General features: G+C 44.7%; 1 protein-coding gene across 1 annotated transcript in view; it reads left to right on the forward strand.

Moving 5' to 3' along the window:
• Window positions 1-7,358: 7,358 nt before the first annotated feature.
• The window catches only part of Psmd1 (proteasome 26S subunit, non-ATPase 1), an 80,112-nt gene continuing 72,042 nt past the window's right edge, over window positions 7,359-15,428 (forward strand). The window contains exons 1-3 of the mRNA XM_050123102.1: window positions 7,359-7,535; window positions 13,984-14,027; window positions 15,193-15,266. Coding sequence (XP_049979059.1) covers window positions 7,520-7,535; window positions 13,984-14,027; window positions 15,193-15,266 — 134 coding nt within the window. The 5' untranslated portion in view covers window positions 7,359-7,519. The remainder of the gene's footprint in view (window positions 7,536-13,983; window positions 14,028-15,192; window positions 15,267-15,428) is intronic.

Genomic DNA, 15,428 nt, shown 5'->3' on the forward strand with positions numbered 1-15,428 from the left:
AGTGAGTCACCTGCCTTTGCCTTCTAAGTACCGGGATTAAAGGCAGAAGTCACCATGCCCAGCTGAATATACTTTAAAAACACATTTATTAAATTTTATGTGTATGTATGTGTGTGTGTATGTACCTGAGTGTATGTAAATGCATGATGTGTGTGCAGAGCCCGTGGAGGTCAGAAGAGGCATTGAATCCCTAGGGATTGGAGTTACCGATGGTTTTAGGTTGCTGTGTGGGTGCTGAGAACTGAACCCAGCTCTCCCGCAAGAGCAGTAAGTGTTCTTAGCTGATGAACCATCTTTCCAACCTTCATTTTCTTTTTTCTTCTTTATTCTTTTCTTTTCTTTTTGGTTTTTTGAGACAAGGTTTCTCAGTGTAATAGCCCTAGCTGTCCTGGAACTAGCTCTTGTAGACCGGGCTGGCCTCAAACTCACAGAGATCCACTTGCCTCTGCCTCCCGTACTGGAATTAAAGGCATGTGCCACCACTACCTGGCCCAACCTTTGTTTTCTTAAATACAGGGCGTCCTGTATCCCAGGCTGTCCTTCAGCTTGTACTTGAGGATGACCTTGAATGAACTGATCCTCCTACTTCTACGGCCCTAGTGCCCTAGTGTTGGGATTACATGTTTGGCACTACATCTGGTATCTATTGTGTGTGCGAGCACGTGTGTGTGTGCGTGTGTGTGCGCGCACACACACACAGAGGCCAGAGGAGGACATGGGTATACCCTTTCTTTACCATTTTCCATCTCATTCCCTTAAGACAGGGTGTTTCATTGAACCTGGAACTCACTAATTTTTCCTTAAGGTGGTGGCCAGCAAACCCTAATGATCCTATCTCCTTACCTCTCCCAGGGCTAGAGTAACATGTATGTGGGGCCATGCTTGGATTTTTATGTAGGTGCTAGGGCTCCTTACCCACTGAACCATCTCCATAGGCCCACACCTGATTTTAGGCAATGCTGGGGATCAAACCCAGGGCTTTGTACATGCTAGGCAAGCACACTAATAACTGAACTGCACCCACATCCCATATAAACTTTACTAAGAGCAAAATTCTCTTTCAGTTGGAAATGAATAATAAAGCATTTTACATGTTTAAAAGCAAACTCTCACTACTTAGCCCAAGCTAGCCTTGAACTTGGCTGTGTAGCTCAGGCTGGTCTTGCATTCATGATGCTCCTGCCTCCGCCTTCCAAGTACTGGCATTACGAGTGTGAGCCCCCACACTCTCTCCACGGCAGTTTCCATCCTGTTGTGCCAAATCACTGAACCCTGTGAGAACTTTAGTGCTTAATTCATGGCCAGCAAAATGGCTTAATAAGTAAAACTGACCACTGCCAAGGGTTTGTGTCTGAGGTGGATCCCAGTGACCTATATGGTAGAAAGAGAGAACCCAGGGCTAGAGAGATGGCTGAGCAGTTAAGAGCACTTGCTACTCTCATAGAAGATCCCAGTTCAAATCCCAGCACACACATGATGATGTACAACCATCCATAACTCCAGTTTCAGGGAATCCGATGCCCTCTTATGACCTGTTCTGGAAAGACGTGTATGTGGTACACATGCATACATGCATACAGACTAAACACTCAACCCTGAATTAAAATAACTATTTAACATATGCATTTATTTTCCGAGAGAGGGAGATCTGACTCCTGTAAGTTAGCCTCTGACTTCACATGCACACCTTGGCACTGAAAACACTTGATTTAGAGTCCATTACATTTAGTCATAAGAATATTCACACCCTCAAACTGTTCCATCTATGAAGCTTTCCAGTAACCAAGTTGAGTATTTGTTCAATTGGAAAAAATGCAGTGAATCGAAGTTCATTTGACATATCAGTTGATTACATTAAATCAATAAATTTTCTACTTCAAAATAAAAATTTAATGTTAAATGATTAAAATTAAATGCAACCTATGGTTTTGTTCCCTCATGGCGTGTGCCTTACAAGCACAAGGTCCTGGCTTCAATCTTGAAAAAATCAAACAAAAATGCAATGTAGCTGGGTGGTGGCACACGCCTTTAATCCCAGAACTCGGGAGGCAGAGGCAAGCTGATCTCTGTGAATTCGAGGACAGCCTGGTCTACAAGAGCTAGTTCTAGGACAGGCTCCAAAATTACAGAGAAACCTTGTCTCAAAAAAACAAAAACAAAATCCTAAAAATGCAAAGCAACTGTTTTGTAGTTCCTGGTGTGAACAACACTGAGAACCAGGAAGACACTAAAGACTTGGGGGGGGGGGCTGGCGAGACAGCTCAGGGGTTAAAGGCAGTGGCTGCTCTTCCATGAGTTCAATTCCCCAGTAACCACATGGTGGCTCACAACCACCCATGATGAGATCTGGTGCCCTCTTCTGGCCTGCAGACAGACATACAGGCAGAACACTATACATACATAGATAGATAGATAGATAGATAGATAGATAGATAGATAGATAGATAGATAGATAGATAGATGATAGATAGATAGATAGATAGATAGATAGATAGATAGATAGATAGATAGATAGATAGATAATAAAAAATACTTTCAGAGGGGTTCAAGGTGCTTCCTAACCCCTAATTCCTGGGAGGTGGCTGGCCATTCCAGAAAGAGAGAGAAAGAAACAGAGAGTGGACGCTCGTAACCATCCCACCTGGACATTTCCCTGTGTCCCTCCCTCCCCTCACCCTCACCTTCAATGATCATTCGGTGCCTCAGTCTACCCACACCAATTTCAGCCGCGGACAGGCGTTTGGCATCCACACGGAGGGATTCGTGCCATCAGCTGAGGGTCACATTTCTCCTCCCACTAAAAAAAACTTTATCTCTAAGAACACGTGGCACTGGTCGTCAATGAAACAGTCCCAGCCGGATGGCTGAGCTGCCTTGAGATGTGCGGTGGTAGGTCGCCATTCGGCAGTAGAGACCAGGAGCCTCAGGACTCAAACGACGCTCAGCCACTGCGCCACTCTACTGCTGGGGAGGGCACCAGGTCTGTGGTTTCCGCCCAACTCTCTCCAGAATTGACGCCAGGGCTGGGGACCTCGGCCACGCTACGAGCACGGGGCCTTGAGACCACCAGAGGGCGCTGTGAGACCCGCCAATTTCCTGCCTGCGTGTTGGGATTCCAACCCTGAGCCTTACCCATGCTAGGCGAGTGCTCTACCTCTGAGCTACACCCTGAGCCCCCAAAAGATTTTTAATTAATTTTCAACATACCAAATTCCAGAGCTGGGGCGATGGTGCTCTATTAGTTGTCAACATTGTGCACGTTTACCGTGCAAGGAGCAGTGAGTTCCCTTCCAACATTGCAAAAACAAATAACTGTATATAAAGTAAGGACATGGCTGCTGCAAGGTACGGTTGGAGGGAAAGTTTTTATTTGTAGATATGAGGGAGGGTCCAGACAGAGACAGCTGGAAGAGTCGGGAGCGGGACTCTTCCAACACGGTCATAGGGGCGGAAGGGGGAGGGGATGTTCAGAGAGGAAGAGAAAGAGAGAAAGACAAAAGAAACGACCCAGAGAAAGCGGTAAAAAGAGAGGGGGGCCAAAAGAGCAAATGGCCGAAATGACGAGAAGCTGGAGGAAGAGCAGTTCTGAGCTAGAGTAGGTTAGGGTAGGGGGCAGGGTGAGGAGCCAAGAAGAGCGAGGGTTACACACAGGCTTGGAAGCCAGCATTCGCTTTGGTATGCTAATAGGCACCACAGTTAGCCATTGGTCCCGTTTCTTTTGGACTTAACACTGACTAAAACTAAGTAGCAAAAGTAAATAAATAAAAAAATAAAAAATAAAAAAAAGTTACGCTCGCACATGAAATTGTCATTTCCGACTTTCTTGGGGAAAGCATCGACTTCACAACAGAAGCCTGCTTTCTTGAATGGCATTGCTATAAACTGCATAGAAGCCACGACCTACACAGGCCCCGCCCTCTACTCCCTATTACTGCCTTTGATGCTACAGCTGTCACAACCGAACGCAGAATTCTCGTCCTCCCTCCCTCCTTATCCTTCGCGGGACCTTGAGCAGAGTAAACAAGAATTTTGCCACTAATCTGTATTCCTAGCACCCAAACTCGGATTTTCTCTGAAGTACTAGGGACTTAAGTTGGGGCCTCGTACGTGTTACCCAAGGGCTCAACCATTGAACTATATAAGTGGCCCTTGAGCTAGTATTTTCTTAACAGAGCCTACTTCCGTTCTTCTGAAAGATGGAAGGAGAAAGAGCACCGACCCAAACCGTCATGGCCAAATTAATTAAAGCAAGTTTTTAAATTCAAGTACTTGGGTTTCCTCCCCCTAAGGCGGGGTTTAAGAGGACACCCTTGGATGTGAAGATGACAAGGTTTTTATAGCTCAGGGGTAGGGGGTTTCCGATGGGGAATTCCGTGAACAAAATAGAGTTACAGGGGCAGAACATAAACATTCAATCCCCCCTGAAACAAAGGCATGATTGCAAGGCGGGCATTACAAGGTGGTCATATAATCTTTTGAAACAAAGGTAGGGTTGCCAGTTGGTTATAAATAACTTTTTAAAACAAAGTCACAATTGTCATTCCTAGAACCAGCAGTACAGAACCATTTGTAGTTAAGGTTACAGGTAGGGCATAGCCCAATCCTTGAGAAACAGCGATTTAACCACAAACAGGAATGAACCTAGTTATAAGGTGGAGGAAGGCTGGTTCTTGAATTCACTCTTTTGTATGACCTGTTGGCAGTTGCCTATGACCTCTCTAGGGGCTTGGGAACTCACAGTGTCGTTCTGTGGGAGTACCTCTGTAGAATTGCACGCCAAACATTCAATCTGCTTATCTCTTATGCACACCTGTTTGGCCAGGGCCTTTTGATCTGAGTCACTGGCCCTTCAAAGGAGTTCCTTTCTTGGCAAGCATGGCTTCAGAATACCAAATTATTACAAGTTCACCCGTACACTCAAGTGTGTTACCAATCGTTTAATCCGCTGGCAACCGCAAAGCATTGACTTGTCGCACTATATTAGATTGTTTTGAGAAGGCCGTAGAAATAGGCTTCAGTCACTGCTATCCAAAGAGTAGGTTGGTACTCTTCAACAGTACTGTTTGCCAGGGACAAGACTAAAAGGTAAAATAAGACCCGGGTTTGGTCCCCAGCAACTCCCCCACAGACATGTTGCTGTTAGGTTTCCCACTAACTTTTGTCAAGATTTCCCCAGCATTGACTACCGAAGTAAATCTGCTGCTCGCTCTTGGCTTCCGAGAGCAGTAGGCACGCATATGGTGCAGGGACACACACACACAAGCGCACACGCACACACACACACACACAAAACAAAAGAGAGTAAGTGAAAGTCACCGCCGTCACTTCACAATTCTGAAGAGGCACGAGGAACCCGAACCCGTTGCTAGGAAGGGAAGGGAGCACCGGCTAGGTAGGAAGAACGAATATGATATCGTTCCTTCTCTTGACAGACTTTTTCCTATATATTGTCACATATTTCTGATTTTTGTTTTGTTTTCTGAAACGGGGTCTTTTGGCGTAGCACTGGCTGTCCTGGAACTCACTATAGACCAGGTTGGCCTTGAATTTACAGAGAACCCCCTACCTGGGCCTTCTGAATGCCTGGGGTTAAAGGTGTGTGCTGCCACACCCAGCCATACCTCTGCTCTTTGAAACACCTAAATGGACAGTATTGGCTGCTCCAAAATGCAGTTTTAAAGGTCCTCATGGGGTTACGGACGTAGCTCAATTGACAAAGTTCTTATGTAGTATGTGGGAGGCCCTGGGTTCCAGCACCAGTACTGTATGTATATACTAGATGTGTAACCTCTGCATTCCCCAACTGGAGGCTAGAGGGTCATGAGTTCAAGGTCTTCCTCAGCTACAAGATAAGTTTTAGGACAGACTATTATATAAGACCATTCCCCTAAATTCTCATTGTTTATCTACAATAGACTAATTATTAATTCATTATCATAACAAAGTCCTATGAGAATTTTGTATTTTGGAGGCAAACTTTTTTATTAGAAAGTTTTTTTAGATATATTTTAAGGATTTATTTATTTGTGTGTATATGTGGGCAGGTCCTTGTGGAGGCCAGATGAGATCATCAAATCCTCTGGAGCTGGAGTTACAGCAGTTACAACCTGCACTGCACTGTATGTACTGGGAACTGCACTTGGGTCCATTGGAGGCTTAATCACTAATGACGTCTCTCCAAACCACCACCAGCCCCGCCCTTTTAAAAAAATCTCTCTCTCTCTCTCTCTCTCTCTCTCTCTCTCTCTCTCTCTCTCTCTCTCTCTCTCTCAACCCTACTTGACTGAAATTCACAATGTAGATCAGGCTGGCCTGGAACTCACAAAGATCTGTCTGCCACTGCATGTACCACCACGTTTAACACCTGGGAACTCTATTTTTGTATGTGTGTGTTCATATTTGGGGGAGGAGAGAGTCCTCCGGAGGTGGCAGTTGCACAAAAGACACCAGCGTGGAGGTAAGTTTGTGCCAAGTAGGTGTTTTCATGCAAGTAGGCTAGAGGTTGTCATTGGGTGTCTTCCTCAAATGCTTGTCCTCCTTTTTGGTTTGTCTGTTGTTTGCCCTGCGACAGGGTCTCACTGTGGAACCCTGGTTGTTCTGGAACTCTCTTAAGTAGCCGGTACTGACCTTGAACCCACAGAGAGTCACCTGCCTTTGCCTCCTTTGCTGTGATTAAGGTGTGAGTCACCACACCAAGCCACATTTCTTGAAACAGGGTCTCTTACTGAACCTGGAGCTCACCAAGTCGGGCGGGCCCCAGAGAGGCGCCTGTCTCCACCTCCTCCAGCACAGAGACTCCACCCGTCCCAGGGAATCCAAATTCAACCTCAGGGGCTTGTGCTTTCGTGGCAGGCACTGAGGCGACCAAGTCGTTTCTCCGGTCGTACCCACCACCACCTTTCCCCGCTTAGACAGCAGCTCTTTATATAGCCCAGCCCGGCCTCGAATTCAAGATCCTTCTGCCTCAGCCACCTTTCTAAGAACGTACTTTGCTACACTCCCAACCGTCTTGAGTGGGCGGGCATTACCGCAGTGAGACATCCAGAGCCATAGGTGGCGCTGCGAGCATTGTTTAGACCTTCCCTAAACCCTTTCTTCTAGCAATGGCGGGTGATGAATGGGCCTCTTTTTTTTTTGCAAGGGTGTCTATTTTGAAGCCTGATGACAGGTGCTGATCAATGTTCCTTCCCAGCCTGTCAGAGCTCTGATGACCTCGAGGAGAGTTATAAAAAAGCAACGGCAAGGTTTTTTGCCGTGTTGCATGGTTTCGAGTGGCGGCAGCTGCCCAAAAGACACAGGCGCGGAGGCGAATTTGCGCCAAGTCTCAGGCGGAGGTGCGGGCAGCCCTAGGGCGGACGGGGTCCTCGACTAGAAGCGAGCCGGCGGCCTGTGGAGGGGACTGAGTGAGCAGCGCACCCGGGAACCTGGAGACGCGGCGAAGCGAGCGGGCCCTGAGCTGACAGATCCAGGGCTTGGCCAGGACTGTGGACTAGAGGACGGGCGAGTGCAGGGCGCAGCCATGATTACTTCAGCCGGTGAGTGCGGCCGGGAGCAGGCGCCCCAGGGAGGAGACGCCACCGCGCCGGCGTTTAGCTGAGTCAGGGCGAGTGACTGGGCACCTCCGGGTCGAGCGCCGGCCTGCGCGGCCCCTCTGTCCGAGGCCCACACTGGGCACAGAGGCTTGGAGGCTGGCCAGGCCACTGAAGGCCCCTTGGGTTTGGAGGAATCGGACCAGGTGGCCACCTGGGCATCCCGCTCCAGCCACACCCCCGTGCCAGGACTGGACCGGGCTCCTAGGCGGTCGCTGGACTTCAGGGAGATTTCCTTTCTTCTCTCTGTCCGCTTCTTGGACAAGTGACCCCCACCCCCAAGTCCTTCCCCTCGGGTGTTTCGAGTGGGGTGGGCCCCGATGCCATTGTAAGCCTCGTAAAGCAGCTCCTGGTCTCGCACCCTAACTGCTACACCAAGTGCTTCTGGCTAAGATACCTTCTCCTGGAAGTCCGAATTTAGATTGAGGGGGCTGGGTTTTGGGGCCACCGTAGTCACTTAAAGCACATTTGAATGGAGAACCACCTTAACTCTGTGTGTTTAGATGCTCGGGACTCGGGGCTGCAGCGCGATTCCAATACACTATAGTTCTCTCTCTCTCTCTCTCTCTCTCTCTCTCTCTCTCTCTCTCTCTCTCTTTCTCTCTGCGATTCCAATACACTATAGTTTTCTTTCTCTCCTTTCTTCCTTTTCTTTCTTTTCCTTTTACTTCTCTTTTTCTTTTTTTCTTTTTGGTTTTTCGAGACAGGGTTTCTCTGTGTAACAACCCTAGCTGTCCTGTAATTAGCTCTTGTTGTAGACTTGGCTGGCCACGAACTCACAGAGATCTGCGTTCTGGCATTAAAAGTGAGCGCCACCGCCAACCACTCCCTAGCCACTTGTATAGTTTTACAGTAGGTACTTGTAGTGTCTATTGTAATGGGAGGGTATAGAGATTAACTTCTAAATGGAGATTTTCAAGCCTCCCTCCACACCGCATTGCAGACTGATTTGCATATAGCTGTCCCCAGCCTTGGTGCTTTTTCAACCTTGGCTGCTTACACAGCCTTGTGTGGTTGTCCTCTTTGTATTCTGTATACTTTGCTCTACACGTATTTGATTTTGAACAAACAGGTTATCTATCCATAGACAGTGATCTGTTTGGTGGGGAGCTTGAGACCATCCTTTTGAGGATTGAGTAAGGAAATTGGTAGAGATGCTAGGAATCGTAACAGTTTTCTCCTCCTTCTTTGTTGTTTGTTTTTCAGACAAGGTCTCACTGTGTAGCTTTGGCTGTCCTGGAACTCACTATGTAGACCAGGTTGTACTCACACTCACAGAGATCCCCCTGCCGCTGCCTCCCAAGTGCTAGAATTAAAGGTGTGCACCACTACACCCTGTGATGGTTATTTTCAAACACGTGGAGAAGTGTTGCCTGTACATGTGGTTAGACTTTTGTCCTGAAGGATACAGGTGATTACAGATGAATTTCATTTCCCATCAAAAGGAAGCATTTTTTTTTTCCAATTAGCTCAGGAGGTAAACTCTAGATTTCTTGCCACTTGTAAATATAGGCTTAGGTCCAGCCATTCCCCCTGGTTGTCAGTAGATGTTGTCTTCAGGGTGTTGGCTTCATTGATCTCTGGGTGCTTCATTGTCTGCTGTTGGAGTAGACCCAGAAACAGCCATCTCATTTGGGATGTGGTCCAGGCCACCTTCATCTCTTCATCTCTTCCTACATTATTATACTAGCCTCAAACTTTTGTTTTTCCACCAATACTTTTTCTAAGTCCATTCTTCTAATTCTTGGAATTGCTTTGCAAGCCTTGCATAACATTTCTTCTCAAGAACATCAATGATGGTTAGAATAAAATCCAGATTTCTAATACCTCGTCCTTAATAAACCATGATCACACTAGACTTTTTGTTCAGTTTCTCTCCTATTTGAGAGTTCTTGCAGATCTTGCCCTACTCTGTCCTTTTCTTTCACAAGGTATCTTAGATCTTCGGTCTTAAATGTTCATCTCAGCCTTATCGCTCTATTAAAACATTCTGACTCCCCCTTGGCAGTCACCTCTCCATCATAATATAATGACCTTGTTAATTTGCCTTAATACTATTAGACTGAACTCCATGGTAGAATTTTCGGCAGGAAATGTTTCCATAATTTTTAGGGCATTGCGGAGTGTGTGGCTAATGTTAAAAAGTGTGCCCCAAATAAAGAAATCAGTTCCAAGTTTTAAAACGGACTGAAAGGGAACTTGGTGAGAACATACGGAATTTTAGCTTCTTTGTGGTGTCAGGACTAAGGATTTGAGTCCTGCCCTGAAATACTGGGATGATAGCATAGTGTACATTTATAGCTATCATTTAAGTTTATCGAATTGCCAGCTTCTGCTCCAAAATTTGTCACTTTGTTTCCTGTCAGCTCAAGATGCTTAGGAAATGGCTTAGGATCTGTCCCGGGTGTGACACAGACCAGAGTCAGGGTTCTAGTGTGTCCATTCATTTGCTCATTTACTCCACGTGTATCAGTCTCTGGAAACAGTGGTGGGTAAGAGACTGATATATGCCATTTTGGTTTTTTGGTGTTTTGTTTTCAAGAGATTTATTTGACTATGAAAGGGAAGGGGGACAGAGATTATTAATTACTCGATGGAAACTTGAAATTGAGTAAATTAGATTTAGCACAAGCAAATAGAGGAATTAATGCTGACAAACTTTGAAACAATACTTTTCTACCTTCTGTCTTCTTCTGACCTCCAGAATTGACTCTGTGTGTGTGTGTGTGTGTGTGTGTGTGTGTGTGTGTGTGTGTTGGTTGGTTTTTTTGTTTTTCAAGACAAGATTTCTCTGAAACAGTTTTGGCTGTCCTGAAACATGCTTTGTAGACTAGGCTGACTGCGAACTCACAGAGCTCCACCTACCTCTGCCTCCCAAGTACTGGGATTAAAGGCCTGCACCACCAACACCCACAACCATTTTCAACTTTCAAGTAATATTTCCAGGACATATCTCTATATTGACAAATAATATAAAAAATATTGCTATTAATTGAGTCAGTAATTTAAGGCAGTTATGATATAAGCTTTTGTTTTTATTTAGATTTATTTTATGTGTGTAAGCATTTTACCTTTGTGTATGTATGTCTACTGCCTGTGTGCATGCTACCCATGGAGGTCAAAAGAGGGCATCAGATTCCCCCAGAACCGGAGTTACAGATGGTTGTGAGCTGTCATGTGAGTGCTGGGACCTGAACCTTGGTCCTCTGCAAGAGCAACAGTCCTGGCTGTCCTGGAACTGCTGTGTAGACCAGGCTGGCCTCCAACTCTGAGATCCGCCTGCCTCTGCCTCCCAAGTGCTGGGATTAAAGGCGTGCGCCACCATCGCCCAGCAGCAACCAGTGCTCTTAGCCCTTGGGCATTTCTCCAGCTCCATACAAAGTTTTTTTGTTTTTGTTTTTAAGCTTCCTTCCTTCCTTCCTTCCTTCCTTCCTTCCTTCCTTCCTTCCTTTCTTTCTTTCTTTCTTTCTTTCTTCCTTCCTTCCTTCCCTTCCTTCCTTCCTTCCTTCCTTCCTTCCTTCCTTCCTTCCTTTCTTTCTTTCTTTCTTTCTTTCTTTCTTTCTTTCTTACGAAGTGTTCTACTTGCATGACAGAAGAGGGCACCAGATCTCATTATGGCTGGTTGTGAGCCACCATGTGGCTGCTGGGAATTGAACACAGGACCTCTGGAAGAGAAGCCAGTGCTTTTAACCTCTGAGCCATCTCTAGCCCCTCCATACAAGTTTTTATAAAGCGCATTCTTGGTCTTCTCCTATCTAAAGTTGGATTCTGTTTCGTGTTTAAGTAGAAAATATTAGTGTAGGAGTTTATAGCATATTAGATTTGGCTGAGCTCCATCACTGAAGGCTGACATTCTGTGCCTGGACAGCCATGTAAGGAATCAATCACAGCTGAAGCCACATGGGAGAGTCTAGAGATCCATCTCTACTGGCAAAAAAGCCATGCCAATAGAACATTCATGTGGTAGGCAATAGTGTCTTTGGGATTGAGTGCTGTATAGTCATTCTGCATGTCAACCGTTCTGGCCTGCCATCTGTTCCACACACACACACACACCCACTCTCTCACACACACTAGTTACTTTTTTATTTTAACAATAAAAGTGTTTGAATAGTCAAGGCATTTAACAGTTAAATTGATTTCATTTTAAGTTTATTTTTTCTCCTCTTTGTTCTGGGTGTGTCGTGCCAACCCAGCACACCAAGGCTTCGGCCTTTAGAGCAATGAGGTGTCCTTGTTTTGCTGCTAAACATTGTGCCTTTTCCCAAATCTGCTGGAGCTGTTTGCCCAATCTGTTTTTTCAGGTGGAAGAAGCTACCTCTTTGAACTAAAATGACAGGGACTCTTTTTAATTAACCAGTTTCAGTGTTCCAGAATGATTTTATAACCAGTGGAAAACATACTTAAGAAAACTTGGTTTTATTTATGGTACAAGGACAGAATTTCCCACTATCATTTTCTTAGTAATTTCTTGTGTTCTTGGGAGAGACAGCGTTCTTTTATTCTGATTACTGCTGTCGCTCTGAAGCTAAGGTGAGACACGTGGAGAACATCGTTTGGTGAGACTGTTACCATTTAGTAAATTTGTTGTTTGTGGGCCAGCAAGATGGCTGCATGGGTAAGGGCTCTCGCCTCCAGGCTTAATGGACTGAATTCACTTTCTGGAGCCCAAATGGGAGAAGGAGAGCTCTGACTCACACAGAATAGGAAAGTTGTACGCAGTGTGGCATGTGTGCTCAAACATAATAAGTAGATAAATGTAAAAATAAATTTTGTAATCTGTTATTTGTGAAAGGAAGGGGGTACTTTAATACAGTCACACTGAAATAATTGAAACACTATTTTTTCTAAGTTATTTTTCTTCATTTTTTGAGTCAAAATCAGCCTCAAACTGGATTCTCCTTCTCCACATGGCAGGATTATAGCATGTACCACCACACTCAACAGTTGTTAGTTTATTTTGAGTGAATAAATTTTATTCTGAAGCTGTATAGAAATTTTTCCTGGCTTGGTCAGTATGTCAGTGAGTTTTATCGAGCTGTATTGAGCACAGGAACCACAGGAACCCTGGGTCTTAGCCCCTTATTTTCTGCTAAAGAAGTTCAGAGACAAGAAACAAGACCAAGATTATACTTGTAGTAAGTTTCCAAGTAACAGTAACACTGTTGGACCAAGAACCATACTTTCAAAACGGTTGGGCTAAGCAAAAGATGATCTAAAGGAGGTTGGTGAGATTTTATGTATTGATACAGATAGATATAAAAGCTCCAAAATATAAATTTCCACAGTTGTTTTGAAATGTTTTTATTCATGGACCACTGAGGTAGCTCAGTCGGTAAAGCACTTGCCCCAAGCCTTGACCCATGTGGTGAAAGAGTAAACCCATTTCCACACAGTGTGTCCATGGCACATACATGTCCCCCCCCCCCCCGACGCACAGTAAAAAGTTGGTGTGTGTGTATGAGAGAGAGAATATTAGATTATGTACGAGGTATATACACAGGTGTGTGTGTGTTCCTGCACACAAACAGAGGCTAGAGGAGTAAGTACATTGGGCCTCCTGCTCACGTGCTTTCTCTGTCTCCCCTTCTCCAACCCCAGCTCTCTCTGTCTTGTTCCCCTGAGATAGGGTCTCTCACTGAACCTGGATCTAGGCTACAGGCCTACAAGCCTCATTGATCCTTCTATCTCTGCCCCATTCTACTAGAGCTGGGATAGTTGGTACCTGTGGCCATGTGGAGATTTAAACTCAGGCCTTCTTAAGCAAGCACTCTTACCTGCTTGGCTATCTCCCTAACCGCATTAACTTCTACAGTTTTAAAGAAATATAATTGTTTCCCTAATGAAGTTGTACTTTTTTCTTTGTCTTTTGTGTATATATGCAGTGTATGTATAAATGTGTTTTGAGTGTGCATGCACACATATGTGCCAGTGAATGTGGAGGCCAAAGGTTGTCAGATGTTTTCACTCTACACTTTGGTTTCTAGATGGGGTCTCATGGGTCACAGAGCTCACCAGTGGGCTAGACTCTGGCCGGCAAGCTCTGGGTCTCCGTGTCTGTGTGTCTGTGTTCTGTGCCTATGTGTCTGTGCTGGGATTATACCTAGCTGTTAAGCTGAAGCTAGGGCTTGCACTGAGTTCAGGGTTGACAGGAGGCATCTTCTGTCAAAGTCCATCTTTTTTGAGACATGGCACCTGCTTGTTTCTTCCTTTTCTTCCTCAGCACTAGGATCCTGCCCATCTTTTTTGATGGGGCTGGGGCCCACCTCTGGCCCTCATGCTTGTGCAGAAAGCACTTTACCGAGTGAGCCATCTCACCAGCCCCATTGGTTTTGACCAAGTGTTAGTCTGCATGTGCATGTTTCTTAATCATGGTATGTCTTTTTTCTTATAGCTGGAATTATTTCTCTTCTGGACGAAGAAGAGCCACAGCTTAAGGTATGAGTTGAAGAAAGTCACCTGGCTTACTGTGAATTCTGAAGCTTCTTTGGTTTTGTGATGTCTTTGTATTTCCTGTCATGTAAAGTAATCATCCTATAGCCTATAGCCAATCATTGAATTCTAACTAGAGAAGACAGTGTTTTGTTTTGTTTTTGATTTTTGAGACAGGGTTTTCTGTGTAACAGTACTAGCTGTCCTGGAACTAGCTTTTGTAGATCTTATAGACCAGGCTGGCCTTGAACTCACAAAGATCTGCCTGCCTCTGCCTCCGCCTCCGAGTGCTGGGATTAAAGGTGTATACCACCATCACCTGGCAAGAAGACAGTATTTTGATACTAGAAATTAATTTAAGGGTAATAAATCATAAAATGGCACATGAGTAACCCTCCAGTTTCATTATCAACAGTAAAAACAAAATTTTGCTGCTTCTGTGTCCCATTCTGTTTTCACTTTACAGCATTTTGGAATACTAGGCAGGCAAGATGGCTCAGCAGGTAAAGGCACTTGCTGCCTGGCCTGACAACCTGAGTTTGAGCCCCAGAACCCATATGGTAGACAAGAACTGACCCCCACAAATTGTCCTTTTACCTCCACAAGCACATGTGGTACATGCACACACACATGCACACACAGAGCTAATAAATGTAATAAAACAGTTGTTCTTAAAGTTAAAAAAAAAATAGAATGTTCTGCAAGTGGCTCTGCATACCTACTTGTATCTGTGTAATACAAACTAGCAAGCTGGAGTCTTACTTTTTCAAAAAAGGAAGCATTCATTATAAGAAGTAATATTGCATGCATAGTTTGCTATTTTGTTTGAAAACAACCAAAAAGTGAGTAAATCTAAGAAAAAGTATGTTTCTAAATTTATGTATATGTCAGACACTGAAATTTTTAGATAAATGTTACTGAATTTGGCCATAAATTGTGGACTTTTGTTTTGTTTTGTTTTTTTGAGACAGGGTCTTTCTACATAGCTTTGGCTATTCTGGAACTCCATGAGAGCAGGATGGCCTCAAACTTGTGGAGATCTACCTGCCTTTACCTCCTGAGTGCTGGGGTTAAAGGCGTGTGCCACCACACCCGGTCAACTGGTGGATAATAAAGGGAAGCATGATGTTAATTAAGTCTTTTTAAAATCCAGTTTTGTTTTATTTTACAGGAATTTGCACTACACAAATTGAATGCAGTTGTTAATGACTTCTGGGCAGAAATTTCTGAGTCTGTAGACAAAATGTAAGAAAGTACTTTATTTCTATAAGTTTGTATAAAGTAGAATTGCTTACTAACTCATTTATGAATGCTAATTTGTTTTTTTTAAGGATTTATTTATTATATATACAGTTCTGTCTGCATTTATCCATGCAGGCCAGAAGAGGTGATCATATCTCATTATGG

The sequence above is a fragment of the Alexandromys fortis genome, unplaced genomic scaffold (genome assembly GCF_014885135.2).
Source record: "Alexandromys fortis isolate MF-2015 unplaced genomic scaffold, M_Fortis_MF-2015_v1.1 scaffold_213, whole genome shotgun sequence".
Lineage (NCBI taxonomy): Eukaryota > Metazoa > Chordata > Mammalia > Rodentia > Cricetidae > Alexandromys > Alexandromys fortis.